Source organism: Anas platyrhynchos, chromosome 5, assembly GCF_047663525.1.
Source record: "Anas platyrhynchos isolate ZD024472 breed Pekin duck chromosome 5, IASCAAS_PekinDuck_T2T, whole genome shotgun sequence".
NCBI lineage: Eukaryota > Metazoa > Chordata > Aves > Anseriformes > Anatidae > Anas > Anas platyrhynchos.
The window spans coordinates 36893696-36911059 of record NC_092591.1 but is presented as its reverse complement, the minus strand read 5'-3'; the positions used below and the strand labels follow the sequence as shown (position 1 = coordinate 36911059).

The following is a 17364-nucleotide window of genomic DNA, read 5'->3' as shown; positions in this document are numbered from 1 at the left end:
ATCCCTGGAGGTCTTCAAGAAACGTGTAGAGGTAGAACTTAGTAGTGTGGTTTAGTGGTGGGCACTAGTACTAGGTTAAAGGTTGGACTAGATGATCTTAGAGGTCTTTTCCAACTTTAATGGTTCTATTATGTTTTTCCTCTGAGTCTCGATAACATTAGTTAAGTGGAGTAAATCTTGAAGATGAGGAAAGGGAAGAACAGAGGTTAGCATTTTCCAGTTCTGGTCTTCATTTGAAAGGCCTGGGGATGTTAACATATCCAAACAGGGCACATGCGGAGGGGATCCAGCTGAGGAGTTGTCTTGTAGCCCTGGCAGCCTGAGCAGCAGGGCTTCAGGTTGGTTATTGTCAAGGTGGTGGGTAACTGAAATGTAAGGACCCAAAGGCTCGGCAGCGATCTGACAGCCACCTCTGTTAAGAGCACTACTAGCTTCCTGTTGGAGATTATTACAGAATTGGCCTGGTTTTCCCCCAGATTGCTTCCAATAAGCTTTAGCAGGCACTTGTGAGCTTCCTAGGACGCTGCTCTGAGGACTGTCAAACGTGCTGGAGCACTCCTGTGGTCAGTGAGGAGTTTACCTGAGGCCTAGTCTTGCTTCCTCTTCCAATTGCTGAGGTTCGGGCTTGACTCAAATACCAGCAGCTTTAACTTGTCAAAACTACTCCTGTCCTAGCTTTAGTGACCTTTGTGCCTTGCTGTGGAGGAGTATAGGAAACTTACTGTACATTCAGTGCAAAACATCCCTTTGTTACACAATGTTTTCCCAATCTGTCCACCCACGTAAGGTGAACAATGCAACGGCTTTTTCTGCCGTGGTTACAAACCTACAGTTATGCGCTCAAGCAGGTGATTATGAGTATGTCTTGTTCTTTTTTTTTTTTTCTTTTAAGAATGTATTAAATTAAGGAGGATTGGGTTTTCATCTCTATTGGGTCAGACTACTCAGCAAAAAATGTGAGTGGCTGAAATACAATTCAAGTGTTTGGTGCAGAAAGAGATATGTAAGACCCCTGCTAGGATCTGAGAGACTCGGTAAAAAAGAAACAGAGTGCCAAAAAAAAACCAAGATTGTAGTGAGGTATCTGCCTTTGTTACCCCGGGACAGTGCTAAGTCTACACAAAGCTGGTTAGTACTCAGCTTTTATATATCTGTAGTAATTATCTGGTCAGATTTAAGTATATCTTAATTTTACATTGTGTGTGTAAATGGATAGTACTGTACTTGTTCCTTGCCACATCAATCTGATTGTGTGTGGGCTTGGGAAGTCAGCTCATCTCTGAATCTCACTCTCAGAGATCAGGTGCATCCTCTGTGTTTTGAGTATGTAAACCCCTCAGTCTTGTCAAACAAAGTTATTTTCTTGCATCTGTGGTATTGTCTGTGACTGTGGTTTGGTTTTGAGTAGCTTTGACATTGTTAGAAATGGTCTGTAGCTCTGCCTCGGAGGGTGCTGGTGCGGTGACACTGCCTGTGGCTACAACAAAAAAAAAACACAGTTCCTTGCAGTTTTGTGCTGCATATTGTCAAGTTTCTAACTGTTACTCACAGAACATAAAAGCATTTATCCCTCCTTTCAAGGAGGGTGGTATTCTTTTGAGTGACCTAGGCACAGAGAAATGGTGCTCACAGATGATTTGGTAGGAAAATGGGTGGAGGTGCATACTGACTTAATATTTTTTCACTTTTCTATTAAAGATCTTGTCTTGCGTTTTGGTGGACAATATATTAAACACCAACTATTTTGGAACTGCAGTTGTAGAAACTCCGGAGCATAATTTTATTCTGCCAGTCAGCCTGGAAATGACAGTTTCTTTACCTCTGAACAGAGTTCGCCGATGCCCCAAATGTTTAGTCTTCTCATCAGTTACCTCCTTCCTGTTTTCCAGCAGCCTGTGCTGGCAGGGAACCAGCTCTCTCGGGAGATGTCATAAACTTCAGCACCTCTTGGAAACTGGGCCGCGGGGAGTAGCGCTCTGCCCTCTTTGCGCACAAGGCTGCGAAGTTCAAAACCACAGTTTCTCTGCATCCTCAGAGCATGATGGATCAGGAAGCTGGGAATAACTGCAAGCCTAGGATGTCAGTAACCCCCTAGGAAATCGATAATTTATGTAACTTGGCTGTATTTCTCTTCGCTGCCTGGCATGTATGTTTGCTTTAAGATGTCTCATAAGCTCTGGGGTACTTCCAAGAACATGTGTTTCAGGGAGGAAGGCGATGAAACTCCTGCATGTTTCTTAGTATTTCAAATACAAGCGTATACCTTTGAGAATCTAGGCTGATGCTGTTGAGAAGGTGGTGTATGTGGTTACAATACCTGTTCTTAACAAAATGTCAAAAAATCCTTAAGAGGAACCTTTATAACCTTTTGGGAAGCTTCAATGTATCCACCATGTGCCACCCACCTTTGAACACTTGCAAGGAGTAAATCTGTCTGCCCTGGCTTTGCTGTGTCCTTTGAAATCTGCCCAGCCTTAATTGGGCTGAAAAATCCTCTCCATTGTTTAGCTCATGTGCCTCAGAAAGTGTCGGACAGTGTGCCAAAGTAATGCCCAAACAGTAACGCTAGCCTGGGGCTGGGCCACACAGCAGCATGCAAACATCACTGAAGGTTAAAAGCAAGCAGCCTGCTTGGGAAGCGTGAGCTGGCAGGAGAGCTGGACCAGGCTGCCTGCTCCCCAGCCCTGTGCTGAGCCCTCACAGCACAGCCGTGCTCTGAACTGCTCCTCTGCCCGTCTGCCTGCACCCTCCAGCTGCAGAGCAGAGCCAGGGTAGGCCTGTTCTTCTGTCACAGGGGAGGTGTTAACTATTTGTGATGTTCTCGGGTGCTGTGGTGTCAACCTAAGGGAGAAGAGGGAGGAAAAGGAGGTGACTAATTCTGCAAGCTCTTCTTTTAATAGGAGGACAAGTCAGGAATCAGCTGCTGGAATCAGCTACAGCTCTGGTGTAGGGGCCTTGTGCAGCACGTTGTTCCCAGCGTGACTCTGTGGCGCCCAAAGGGCTGCGTCTGCTGCAGAAAAGCCCTGTTAGCCACGTCTCCGTATCTCTTCCCCTGACTAACAAAGGCCTTAAAAGCAGCATTGGGGCCAGCCTGCTTGGGCTCCTCCGGAAACGGGAAGCTCGTGTGCAAGTGTGGGAAAATTCCTGCTGGAGCAAGGCAGCGTGTGGGAGGCTGGGCTGGCTCCTGAGCGGTTCCAGATGCCTCCTGTGGCCTAAAGGTGCCCAGGGAAGCTGTCCCTGGCTGCTGTGGTAACAGGAGGGTTTCCCAAAGCTCCCTGCCATTGCCCGGGGAGGTGCTTGTTAAATGGCTGAGGGTATTTTGGGTGCTCAGACAGGTCCCTGCCATTTAGCAGGGAACATCTCTGTCTTGCAGAAGCAGCAGGGCGTTTCTGCATGCCAAAATGTGTAATGAGGCTGTGGCTGCAGCTGATCTAAGTGTTGGACAGGCTGTAAGTTTTAGCCTCATAAGGTAAAGTGTTAAAACCTGGGTTACAAAATTGGAAATGATTGCAGAAAGAAAAAATAAATGCAGAAGAGGCAACAGTTAACACTCGTGAGGGACAGGACAGTGGCTCCTCTGAACCTTATTTAAGGATAAATCTCCACAAGAACAAAGTCTTATTGAAAGGCTACTGCTTAGACCCCTGTTAACCTTTTCTCTCAAGAAGTAAATTGAATTGCAGTTACAAAGCTGGCAGAACTCATGCCAGAGGCTTACTGGCTTCACTCAGCCCTTCATCCTAGGGTTTGCTGGCATTTACAAGGCGCTGCCAATGATGCATTCACACATGTGATTAGGTTCAAGGGTCACTCGCACTGTGACAGGAGAGCAAATTTTTCCATAGTGAGCAAGTCTCAAGTTTTCTTACTCTTCTTAGGTCCTGCACCAAATCCAGTTAACTGAAGTTTGCCCAGTTGGGTTTCTCACCTGCAGGCAGAGCCTGCGAGTGTGTGCTCCGGGGATTAAGGCAGGCCTGGATAACCATGCTGTGGTAGAACTGGGAGGGTGGGTTGTTTGGTTTTCCATACCCCAAAATATCTCTGGAGGGATCTGTGATGTATTTTCTTCTGTGAAGCTTGAGATCTGAATTTAAAGGGGGAAAAAAACTGGAATTCTCACTCCTTCAATTAGGTAAATACATAGCATGGGAGTGTATTGGAGCAGTCCTGCAGAGTCACCAGGAGCTTCCAGAGGAGATGAAATCCTAAGCAATGCAAATATCCTGTTTTCAGTGCAGTTTCCTCATTTGTGGTTTGTTGTTTTTATTTGAATGGCAACTGAAAATTCTGTGAGAAATTTTCTCACACTTACTATGTCAGTACCCATCGGGGAGATGCAAGAAGAAATGTAAAATGCTTTCAGTACTTCAGCCTTCCTGTAGGTAAGCAGAGGGTTATTTTAGAAATATCTTTGTTTGTTAGTTAGTGTGTGGTTTTTTTAATAGGCTAGAATATGTCGTCCTACTGCAGCAAAGCTCTGTTCTCATAGCATCGTGGTATATCTTTATAAAACAGCTAAAATCAGGGATCTTGTGAGTTTGTAGGGTACATTTTGGGGCAGCTCTGTATCTTGACATTGTATCCATAGCACAATGGAGTGCTTGCATCCTGCATTCATTTCAGTAGGAGGAGGTCTCGCCCTTTTTGTCAGACTTGGAAGGCTAATTGGGAAGCCTGGCTGTTGGCTTCTCCCCTCAGTCACTAGTGAAACAGCTGTGGGGAAAAGATAGCATCAAGGATTTTCTGGGCCTCTCGTTCAGAATCCCAGTTGTAACAAACTTATACATCACTGTACAAAAATATCACCAGTTTGATGCCTGCCAGCTAGACTGCACCACCGGGATAACAAGCAGTACTTAGCAATCACAAAAGACATGTTGGAGGTGAAACCGAGCAGTGTTCTGTGTTGCTGTGTAACAAACCTTAGTTTTGGTAGTTTCTTCTCAATATAGCGAGTCTTCATAGGTGGAAGTTTGCCTGTGTGCCACATCTGTTGCGTAGCAGATGTCTTCCTCTGAGATAACCTCTGTGATGCTTTCTCTTTCCAGATTGTCCCCAGCCACCACAGCCTGAGAATGGAGGCTACAAATGCCACCCTAGTCCCTGCAATGACCCCCTGACTTCGGGCAGCGTCATAGAGTACCTGTGTGTTGAAGGCTACATGCTGAAAGGAGACTACAAATACCTGACCTGTAAGAATGGAGAGTGGAACCCCGCCATGGAAGTCAGCTGCAGGCTCAGCCCGGGTGAGTACTCGCTCAGTCCAGCAGGACGGTCAGAGTTGCTCTTATACTGGCTCTTCAGATTCTCCCTAGATAGTTGGTGTTGTGCTGGGGTAGTCCGTACAGCTGCACTCATTGCTTCAGCAATTCCATGAACATAACTCACAATTACAGCCCTTTGTTAAAAATGCCCCTTCTGTAACAGCCCATCAGAGGCAGGCTCAGAGTCAGTCATGCAAGGAGACATCCCACGGGAAGGAGTGTAAAGGAGACAACGAGTTACTGAGGTGGAGTCTCTTTGGCAGCTCTCATCCCAGAAGCAGGGCAGGCCCTAAAATTGAAGCATTTTCCATGCTGTCCCTCTTTGTCCTTGATGGATTTGACAATACCCTCCTGTCTGCATATGTGAGAGTATGTAGAGCTGATACCCTTTGCAAACAGGGTAACTAGCTGTTGGCCTCCTGTGGCAGAGCTTCGTGGTGCTGCTTTGCACTGCACTGGCAGGAAAGGACATCGCTGACAAATGATTTCTGCTTCTCTCCATATGGAAGTGCACAGCTTTTGTTTTGTGGGTTTCTCCCAGCTGAACAGGAATTCCTTCATCAAAGCAGGAAAGTGAAAAGATTTGCAGGAAAATGTTCATCATACAGCTCTTAGTTGCCAGCTGTTCTTCTGCTTTTAAAAGCATGTGTACTGGATAAAAGGAGAAGGCCCTCCCCTCTTCAGTTTTGGCCTGCTGGTAGAGTTCTAAAGCTCAGTCATCCTGAGACAGCAAGATGTGTGCTCTGGGATTTTGTCTTGTAATCCCAAAAGCAAAATTTGTTAGCCTAATCAGAAGGAAACAGAATATCATCTTCAAGCCCCTCGTGGAGCTCACTGCATATCTGTGAACTCTGGGACATGTGTCCTGTCCCAAACGCTGTCGTCTTGGTGTCTCTGTCACAGCCACTCCAACAGCCCCTTCCTGTGACGAACAAGGAAGGGGAACTGGGAGTTCACCTGGCAGCATCTAGATCCCAAAGAGGCTTTTCGAATGCAGCATAGGCTTCCTTTCTGTAGTGGTCCCCCTTCCCCTTGCTGCACCCAGGCGGCAGAAGAAAGCTTTGCAGGACGAGCTCCGTGGATGGCAATCCTGCATAGCAGCACTTGGTTTACGTCAGGGCTAAAGGAGTTGTGTTGTGATGAGCAGCAGTCCCTCAGATTTCTTTAGCATCCTGTAGGGTTGGTGGCCTTATAAAAATATGGGGCTTCAAAAGCCTGGCCAAGTGAAAAAGCTATTGTTTTGGCAGCACTGTCTTTGCAACAACTGTGTGGGGTCAGAGTCAGCTGAGGTTTAACTAGCAGGTCTCTTTCACGGAGCAAAAAGGAGGAGGAGGGCAACTGTAGAGAGAAGAGTGATAGGTCTTTAGATGAGTGGTAATGGGTAACATCCCACTTGTTCTGTAAGGAGTAAATGAAATCCCAAGCAGTTATCAAATGTTTTGTGTAGCTCTGAGCACATCAGTCCCATAGCCTTTCAGCAGTTTCTTTTATGAGTTAGTGAGCATCTTGCTGGAAACTGAGATGGTGGATGTGCTGAACTGTACCCTGCATGGTGAGCGGTTTTACAGCATTGTGTACTGATACTGAAAATAGAGCACCCCTATCTGCTTACCCTCTTCCCTGTCAGTGTACTCAAAGTGCCCTGAGTAATCATGAAAATGGAAATCCTTACTCAGCCCTACTTACCAGAGGGAAAAATGTACATTAGACATTTTTTCCTGGGGATGGTTCAAGCTAGTTTTGAATCTGTTTTCCAGAAATTTTTCAAAACTAAAACAATAAGTTTAACCCCCAAAAGAAGATGAAGAAAATGCAGACTTTCTTCAGTTTACATGCCTATTTGGGGTACAGATTTCAGGCTGCAGGCTTAAAAACATTGATCCTGTAGCTTTTTTTTCTTTTGTTTCTGTGCTCTTTCTCACCCTTATCTTTACTTGCAGATTTGTCCTGCATCCCACTGCAGTTTAAGAACAGTTCTCCTGGAGAATGTGATGAATGTAGCAAAAAGGAATTGAGGAATTGCATAGATGGGAATGTCCTGAATGTGAAAGTAGTATATGCTGATGGGGAGGTGAAATATGTAGAGAGCTGTACCAAAGACAAAAGTTAAGGAGAGAGACGACACATCCACAGGCAATTGTGCGCTCCAGGGAGGTGAAAGGGCTAGTGTCATGTTCTAGCCATGATGTGAACACTCAGCAACACGAGCTCCTGGCCCTTCCCTGTCTGCTCCCAACTTATTCATGTCTTGCGATGGACTTCTAAAAGACAAAATGTTTCTAGTACAGTCATATGGCACAGCTGAAAGGGGGTAGGAAGAGGTAATGTGGACAGGGGATGTGTATCTTACACTGAAAACTCAGCATCCTGAAGCAACACGTCCCTTTCCTCTGTTCCCTGGGATACGTGTTTGTGAGAAAGAAACTGTATCTTAATGCCAGGCCAGGTGACTTCCACCCCATTCTTTCAGGGGACTGTTCCGTTAGCCAAGAAAACCCATTTTCTGGAACTTTTCCTATTGTTTGGCCTAGTGGAATAGCCTGTTTATCGTGCTAGACAATTACTTATATCGCTGGTGACATCAGGACATTTTTTAGCTATTGCTCAGCCAGATGTAAATATGACATGACCCTTAACGTCCCTTCTCTGTCCCCATGGCCTCCCTGCATTGCTTTTCCCTGTGTTTGCCCTACGGTTTTCCAGAAGACCCTTGTGCTGTGCATGTTTAATGTTCCCTTTACAGCTGATGGAGAGGGGTCTGCTTAAGCTCTGAATTGTCCTCTGTAGGAGAGAACTATTCTGCCTTGACTGTAGAGGAAACTTGGGCTCTTACATGTGTAACTCTTAAGAGAATGCAACACAAATGTTACTGCTTCCCTATGGTGATGATTTAAGGGAGTGGGTCACTTTACCTTGTATTCCTCTTGGCTTTGTAGAAAAGGACTCCCCGCCGACAATCGGAGTACCCACGCTATCCATAGTAGCCTCCACAGCAAGCTCTGTCGCCCTGATTCTTCTCTTAGTTGTGCTGTTTGTTTTGCTGCAGCCGAAGCTGAAGTCGTTCCATCACAGCAGGTAAGTGTAGCCGGGCTCAGAGACATCCTGCTTCTTTGCAGCAGAAATGGTTTCCTTGGTTTCCTTGCTCTTTTTCCTTGGCCTTGAATGTTAAAAGTTATGAACCCCTCTGGTCTGGCTATAGGTCAGTCTCCAGCCTCTTCTGGCCTTGGATAGCTGCCAAAGTAAGTGTCCAGGTATATGTGCTTCTCCCCCAGTCTGTCTCTGAGATTGTCTGGTCCTGAATTCTGTCAGTATTGATGATTAGATACATGCACAAATCCCATATGGCTCCCTGCTGGGGAAGGAGAATTCTCCTGGCCTAGGTTTGTGCATGAGAGAAGGGACCCTGCTGTAACATCGCTGTCAGCTGAGTTCAAAAAAAGTCACTGTTGGACTCCTCCTGAATGAACTGCTAGTGCTGTTAAATAAGAGATATGGCTGTCCAGCAGCAGGAAGGTTCAAATTCAGTCTCAGGACTCTGACCCGTCAGCCAAGGTTGATTCACACGGTGACAATTTAAGAGCTGTCAGCTCTTAAAACCTTGCCAGCAGTTATCTCACCAGCAGCATAGGTGGTAGAACAGACAGTGCTCGGTGGCTCAGAATAGAGCAGTGTAACAAACAGAAATCAACTGCGGTCAGAGTTCTCTACCTACAAGCAGAGGCTCTGAGTCAGATCTTTGTCAGATTTAGCTGTTGAGGCAGGAGGCATTGTAACCTCTTCAGCTCTTGCCATTAAATCCATCAGGCACTGTGAATTACAGTCCCTGATCGTGTTCATGGCAATTGACAGTAGAACTTACTTAACCTCAGTAAAACACCATTCGTGTTTGTCCAATCTCCCCTAAAAAAGTCAGTGGTGAGCTTAGAGTTCTGTTGTGGCAGAGGTGGGAGGCTATTCTTGGTAACATACGTATAAAATGTAAATGCTCAACTTGTTTTTTTTTCCCCTTTTGCCCTTTTTTTTAATTTTTTGAGGCGAGACCAAGGAGTGTCTGGGGACCAGGTCTCTATCATGGTGGATGGTGTCCAAGTGGCCTTGCCATCCTACGAAGAAGCAGTGTATGGCAGCACAGGGAACTGCATTCCACCCTCGGACTCCCGGGTGCAGATTGTGCTGTCCGAAGGAGCTGGGCAGAATGGAGCCAGAGAGATGCAGCAGCAGGACCAAGGGGCTCGCAACGGCCTTGACAGAGAAGATGAGGCCCCCGGACAGTCTGGACTGTGTGAAGCCAGTGGCTCTCAGCGCTCTGAAACTGTTCTTGTGCATCAGGCTGCTACCTCTTCCTGGGTAGCTGGCATGGCTAGCAGTAGACCTGTACAGAAAGAACTCCAGGATTCAGAAAGCAGCGACATACAGAGCCTTCTATCACTCACTTCCTCTGAGGAATACACAGATGGTATGTGGCTCGGGCAAGGAGCACTGTCTGAGACCTTTTTAAGATCAGGTTCTGCAGTGTGACCACATAGCATGAAAACAGGGAGAAATACCCATATGTACATGTCTGGCACCAGAGGAGCTTTGGAAACAGTCTCTGTGGCATGTTTCGCAACATAACTGCAAGCAGTAGCTAATACCTTCTTCTGAAGTATGTGGCTTTAGGGGGAGCCTAGGGCAGTCTGAAAAGACTGTTGGTGTTCTGCTGCTCAGTCTTGTCTCAGCAAAGGCTTTGCAGAGAAATGCCAGCCTCCAGCATGGTGGAGGCCTCTGCATACTGTGCAAAGGCAGTAAAAGAGCTGCACTTGTGGAAAAACAAGCTGGTGAAAGTGGGAGGATATGCCTGAAATACAAACCCCTTGTGATGTTTAGGCTTCTTCATTTTTAGATACCTTAGTAAGCAGCTTACTGCCACAGTGTGTGTGGTGCTGCAGCCCTGGCTTGTGAGAAAACGTAAAAGGGGGGTGCTTGGTACAGGGCAGAGGTGCTGCTCTGTTCAATGGCCCATGTATCTTGCATTCTTGACTTTTGTTCTGCCCCAAAGGAGTGGCTTTACAATGATGTGAAGATGCAGTTTAAGATTGCTTCTGCAGAGACTGCTGTGTCTTCAGGCAAAAAAAATGTAACTGGCTTGTAGGTAGCTCAGGGCAGCACTTTTTTCTGTGCTGTCACACCCTCCGGCCTTACTAGTGCCACCCAGAAGCCTTGCAGTAAAAATAGTTCAAGGGGATTTCCACTGAAGGGCAGAAGTGGCAACGTGTCCTCAGATAGGCATTAAACCTCTGGTAAGCAAACAGTAGAAACCCAAAAGTGGTACTTACCATAAAAAAAAAATCCACCGTGTAGAAATTAGAGGGTGTTGCCTCTGCACTGTGTCATTTTTATCACTGCCTGGAAATAAACATTGCCTCTGATGCAAGTTGTACGGGTAGCCCCAAATAGCAGGGGACCGTAAGACTTGTGCTTACGGCTCAAAGATGAGGAAGCTGCAGCTACTGGAGGTTGCATTTCTCCAGGTCAGGTAAGGCCAGGGGTGATCCATGGATCCCCAGCCATCCCTGACACAGCAAGAAAATTCTCGTCTCAGGCGTTCTGAGAAGCTAAGAGGTTGGTTAGGTTATGGGAACGAAGAAAGGGAAGTTATTGCCCTCTCCTACGCAATATCGGGGCTTTATGGGAATACTTTTTCTGCTTGTGGGACTCCCGGTTTCAGAGGAATGTGGAGAAACTGAACAGGCTCTGTTGGAGGCCTGCCAAGATAGTCAGGGGCCTGAGAGGGAGCTGGGCGTAATCTGCTGAAACACAAAGAGTAACTTGACAGATTCAGATTGGGCATTAGGAAAATATTTCCTGCTAGGAGGGTAATGCAGGGCTAGACAGCCAGGCAGAGAGGTGATGGAGTGTCCCTTCTCGGAGACTTTCAAAGCTGGGGGCGGTGATGGTCCTGCTTGCAGAGGCAGGTTGGACCAGAGCCCAGCAGAGGTGCCCTCTGCTGTGCTACGATGGCAGGAAGAACACTGCTTTATCACAGAATGGAAATGGGGGCCTGTCTCGCTATCAGCAGCAGATTTTGGTGTGTGTTGAATGACAAAAGTTTGACATTTTCTTTTTTTTTCTCTCCCCGCCATTCAGATATTCCCTTGTTGAAGGAAGCATGAGGCCTGCTGTATTTGCCTAGCCTTCTCCCTCTTGGATTTCTTCCTCCTCCCTTCCCCTGCCTTTGGGACAGAAGCACTCTGTGCAGCCTTCCCCATCCTCGCGAGCTGTGCCCTGGATACCTCCAAGCAGAGACGCCCTCAGCTGAAGATCCAAAGGATGTCACCAGGTTGCCTCCTGGATGCACCAGTGGGGCTGGTGCAGCGCTGGCTTCCCCATTCCATCTGCATCAGGGGCTCAAGGAACGTAGCGGATTTGAGCTCTCCTCTCCTTTTTCCCAGCCAGATGTTTGACAGCAGTCTCTGAGAAGAGCTGCTCTTTTCTTGTGCCTTTCTCCTCCTCACACCGGCTTGTTGCAGCTTATCAGCCTCTCTAGCCCTCCTGCTGCCCAGAGAGGGGCTAAAACCGCTTGCTCCCTGGGTGCAGACAGTTTATATATAGGTATATATGTTATATGCTCTTCTTCCAGCATTCTCTCTGTAATAGGGCAGGACAACATGCCTCACTGGGACTGACGCTGGGCTTGGGAGGGATTCCAGTTAAGGGGCAGCCTGTAATGCCTAGAAGTGTCTCGGATGAGATGGGCCATGAGGCAGCGTAGCTGTGCAATAACAGTTGGGAATTGCTAGAGCACCGAAAGCTGTGAAGTCCAACGTGTAGGAATGCCCTCTGCCCTCTTCCCAACAAACAGCTCTGCAAGAGTCTGCTCCTGAAAATCACTTCTGCCTCTTCTACATGTGTAGCCCAGCTGGTTATGCTGTGTTCCTGGAAGCCGTGACTGGGACTGTACTGTCGATGAAACAGCCCTTTCGGCTTTGGTCCTGTGCCAGAGTAGCTCCTGATGTTAAGATTGTTGGGAGAGCCTTGGAGAAAGGACAGTGGTTCACAGGGTCCAGAAAGGGCTTTCTGTGAGTTGGTTGCATTCACTTAGGCATCAGGGCTGGAACCAAATCTGTGGCCCCGCTCTGAACAAACCCATTTCCAATTGGCTTTCCCCGTTAAGGTTGTTCTGCACTAACGCTTAGGTTCCTTTGGTCATTCCTGCAGGCAGAGGTGATGCTTTCAGATGTGGGCTGGAGGCAGTTCACATGTTCACAGCTGTCGAGAGAAAAATGCCCATAGGTGGTGAACACTTTGTGCCACTGGTGCAATCCCAAATTACCTTCCCAGTCACCCCAGGGACTTTGTTCCTCACATCCTGGGTACCTGCCACCTACGAGGCTGATGTGTCTTCCTAGCTCCATAGCAAGAGTCTGCTGTTTTGTCCTAATGGGCTTCAGCGGGCCTGCACAGGAGGGCTTCTTTGTTGTGTGGTTGGGGCACGGCCACATCCACAAAGTGTCTCCTGAACACAACGCAGCCGCCCATTGCTGCCAGTAGTGCCCAGGGACACCACAGCTGAATCCTGAACGTAAATTTTAAAGACTGCTTTAAGTTCTTGCAGCAGGGGAAACAAAATACAAAAATACGTATACCTCTGCCCCCAACAGTTCTCTGTCAGAATACCCTGGTGGCTGTTACCAGGACTTCATTTCTGCAGGACACCAAGTTCATCTGGGGTGGGTGATCCGGTCACAAAAGCATGGAAGCTGTAGGGTTCTTCAGAGGGGTTGTCTGGAAACTGGGTTGCATGGAATTGGTTTCAGCAAGAAGAGCTGGCTTCTTAAAGGCAGGTGCTTTGTCATGGCTGTCTCAAAGCAACCAGGAGAGTGCCCTGTGAGAAGCTGCTACATTTTTCATTTGAGTTGAAGGAGCAAAATGTCATGGCCTTACACATCGTGTGGTAATTTACAGGTAAACAGGGATACTCCCTTTGCTGCTTTGCTTTTGTTTTCTGACCCTTCCTATCCTCATCCTTGTTGCTCCACAAATATGTTGCCAGAGCACTTGGTAGCAGTGACACAACACCTTTAAAAGAAATAAATAATCACTGCGGCTCAGCTCCAGTTCCAGGAAATGGTGATTGGCCGTGGTGTCCAGCCATGCACCTGCTGCTCCTGTTCCTGAGGAGCTGTTTAATCCTAGGACAGCTGGGACGGCACGTGCATGTGGATGGAAGACTCCTATTTTCCCCATCCCTGTTTAGAGGGATATTAATAATTTAAAAAAGGCAGCATTTTAAACTCCCTTCCCTGTTGCTCACATTATCTTGCATTAACAAGAATTTGGCAAATCCAGTTTGGGTATTTTTTTGTTCAGTTGGGGTGATGAAAATCCCATGTTGTTCTACAATGGGCTGTCGTGTTTCGAGTTCAAGCACTGTAGAGGGCAAATGTTTACAGGTCTGTTATTGGAATTTTAGAAAACGAGCATGGGAATGTTCCCATTTAGTTTTTAACTCCTACCTTAAAAATGTTCTGAGCTTGAGCAAATTGTCTTATTCACTGGTTTTATCAGGGCATATGGAGAGACTGAGCGAGTATGCAAGGCTGAGGGAAAGAGTATGGGACTTTTTTTCCTGCTACCTAACCAGCTCCAAGTAGGACTTGCTTGTTATGTATTTAAGGTCCTGCCTCCTGAAACTGACCCTGAGCAATCAGGGTGTACAAGTCAGGTGCATGCTGTCTGCCTGCAGGGAGCCGTCCTTTACCCCAGTACCACCTTGGTGAAAGAATCCCGTAATGAAGCTGGAAGCTGATCCCAAGCCCGACCTTGCCCTGGACGAGTGCCTGTTCAGCTAGCAGGAGGCGTGCACTGTGTGGTCCTGCCTCTGCTCCCTGCTGTAGGAAAGTAAGCAGCTGCCAGGTGGGGAGAAAAAAAAGGGTTTGGGTGGGGAAGGGAAGGCAGCTGCACAGAAGAGGGAGCGCTTTAATTTTCTTTCACTCCAAGAAATTATGGGAAAAGAACTCACTAAGAGGAAAAAAACAAATGTGGAGGTGGAGGGAAGCACGCAAGCATCAGTCTTGTGATCAGGCATAAATAGTCAGCTTCTGCTGGCTTGTAAGAGGGTGAAAGAGCAGCTCCCAGGCAGGGCTGCCTGCCGTGCTGGGAGCCCCAGCTGCCTGCCAGCGTAAGACAGAGCATGGAAAGGGCTTTGGGGTTACTGCATCCAGCTTGCGAGTTTGCTTCCTTATCAGATAAGGTAGCATGGCTAGGGGAGTAAGCTAGGACTGTGTTGTCTGCTTGATGTCTTTTTCTCAAAGAGGAGTGAAGACTCACTTTGTTTACTGATTAGCAAGTGATTGCTGCTTGGGTTTGCTTTTATTCTGCGGAGGCTGGAGGACTGGGGAGTCCTCAGGGCAGAGACTTAGGAAGATGAACCAAATTGCACAGCCCTGCCTTTACTTATTTATGGTGGGAGCAGGGACCTAGACTCAGAGATCCCTCATTCTGAGCTCTGCCCCCCCAGGAAGGTTCCTTGCCTCTGAGCAGGGTGAGCCTTGTGGGCAGGGGTCACGGGTGGGTGCAGCCTGGATCTCCTCCAGGTGGATGGGGAGTGGGGGGGATTTAGCCTTGCAAGGTGTGAGGTGCTGGGTGATTGGCTTTTTGTTGTTCTTTTGTTTGTTTTCTGCTGGGGCCACAGCCCCCTTACCTGTTTTCCCACCTAAGCCTGACAAAAAGAATTCAAAGGGAGGCATTTTGCTTATTTAGCACTCCCAACGTGATCATTTCATCTTCTGTCACTTGTACAGGGCCTTGTGAAGTTCAAGAACATTGAAATGATCTGATTTACATCGGAAGAATAAAAATAGCACTTATTTGCAAAGTTTTTTTTCACTTTTGGAGTCCAATATTAAAAAAAAAAATAAATAAAAGGGCATTTCAGAAATTCAAAGTATGATGTGCAATAGAGAAACCTCCTTGCTCTTTTGGTTTATTTTTTTTGGATAAAAAAAAATAAAAATTCAGCCAACTGTAGTGTTTTCAGCCCAAGTACTGGGCTGGTCTAAGAGAACCAGCAAGTGAAGCTGACAGTAGCCTGTGGGGACATGCATGATGAAGCTCAGGTCAGATGATGGGCTGGCTCGGGTTGTGCCAGAGCCTCCTGCCACCTCGAACTGGGTCAGCAGCACTGGTGAGAGATGTTTTTGTGTGCTCTGGTTTTAATTAGTTTGCAAAGTTTAAGGAAAAAAAAAAAAAGATGCTAGGAGGAGAGACATTCTGCAGCATGCAAGCCTGTGGAGTTGTTGCTGAGTCAAAACTTGGTGAATTTGGGAGGGATTTGGGAGGGAGAGGGGCTTAGTGCATTCCTGTCCTTTTGTAACCACCAGGGAGCTGGCTGTGCAGAACGCTTCCTCTGCACGCATGCTGCTTGTTCACCCCTAGCACATCTCTCCTGAGGCTTCCTTTTGCCTTTCAGCACCAGCACAGTGACTTTTTTTAATGCTTCTGGAGCCTTTATTTGGCCTTTCAGCACGCAGAAGTCAGCTGTGGTAGGAATAAGCTCTCATGGGAGGGAAACATTGTAAGCTGCTCCCAGAGGTGGGTGCCGTGGGGCAGTACTGAGGGCTGGAGCTGTGAGGGGTGAGAGGCTCAGCCACTGGAAATAATCTGGGCTGGTCAAGCAATTCGCAGTACAGAAAAGGGAATACAAGAAGGGGTGGGGGTGAGGAGGAGCTGTGACTACAAGGAGGGATGCTGCAGCCTAACGAGAGCCAATGCCTTCATGACCAGGTTTTAAGGGAGCTTGTGCTTTTTCTAGATGTAGGAGGTACCAGCAGGCTTGCTGTATAAAAACATTATTGTACAACTAGACTCACACTGAAATCTCCTTGCTGACCTTCTTAGAGCATCCTTGCAAAACCTGGTTTTACTGTTTTGGTAGCAGTTCTTTTACAAAATCTGCCTTTTTACTCTCTCCAGATTATCTAATTAAATCAATTTCACTCTCTGGTTTCTGTATATAAATGCAATAAATCCCATCCATTTTCCACATCTGCCTCACCCCAGCCTCAGCCTTTCAGTCCTTCCCAGGGAACCACGTATTGAACTTGTTCTTTGTGAAAACCTTTGCTTGCAGAAAACGTTTATTCTCTATGAAATGCTTTGAAAGTGCAGAGAGGTTTCCTAGAGCTGGCTTCATTTTAATGCGTATTTTTATACAGGAAATAAGCCCTCTTCCAGTCCTTCATCCCCTCCTACACCAGGACAGAGCACGACATTTCCCACACTTCAGGGCCCTGTGTTCAGCACTGCTTCCAAACTCGACCCGCTGCAGGTTATGTACGGATCTACATGCCCGCCAGAGTGGGCTCTCCTGATGCTTTTGCATTTGCTTTCCGTAGGCTGTGCTTTTGCTTCTGTCCTGGGGTAAGCAAGGACAGAGGCAACTGAGCTGTGCTGGAAGATGTTTTAGTTCTGGTTCTCAACTTTGCTTCATTCAGACAGAAAACAAAGCCAAGTTGTCTGTGAGGCAGACATCCTATGATGCAGTGGGTAGACTGCTGGTAGTTGCTGATGCAAATGCAAGGGGAGCTTGATTGCCTTTGGTGCATTAATCTTTTCTTCTTTCCTGTATGTGTTTTTTTTTTTTTTTTTTTTTATCTGAATTGCACCACTATGGAATTATTTGCGGAATGGTACTCCATATGTATGTGGGATTTGAAATCAGAACCATAATTGATGGTGTGCAGGATGTCACTCAATCAGTTTTATTTTGCTTTATTTTATATATATTTTCTGGTATCCTGTACATTGCAGTGGGTGTGAAGATAGTATTTTAATATTTGTACAAAGTTTAATTTAATTGTTCTATGTATATAACTGCATTTCTAAATTAAAAAAAAAAAAAGTTCTTTTGAAGTGAAGCTGTAATCTGTGTGTGTTTTTTGAACTGCTTGGGCCTCACAGACTGGAGATGTAGCAGCACTCGGTCAGCAGTGGAGAGGACACAGCACCATGGCTTGGCTCTGCCCTGGCAGAAGCACCCACACCATAGGTCCCTGGGCAGGGAGGAAAGGCAAGAGCACAGATGTGAGGGCTGAACACCGTGAGACGTGGGCTGGATGAA

The 17364-nt window shown here is 46.9% G+C and overlaps 1 protein-coding gene across 7 annotated transcripts in view; it reads left to right on the top strand.

The window, feature by feature from the left end:
* SUSD6 (sushi domain containing 6) overlaps positions 1–17168 on the top strand; it is a 79394-nt gene extending 62226 nt beyond the window's left edge. For all 7 annotated transcript variants that reach the window (XM_027459462.3, XM_027459460.3, XM_038179581.2 and 4 more), the window contains 4 exons: positions 5049–5246; positions 8201–8339; positions 9299–9720; positions 11391–17168. In XM_027459462.3, coding sequence (XP_027315263.1) covers positions 5049–5246; positions 8201–8339; positions 9299–9720; positions 11391–11416 — 785 coding nt within the window. In that variant the 3' untranslated portion in view covers positions 11417–17168. The remainder of the gene's footprint in view (positions 1–5048; positions 5247–8200; positions 8340–9298; positions 9721–11390) is intronic.
* Positions 17169–17364: the final 196 nt, after the last annotated feature.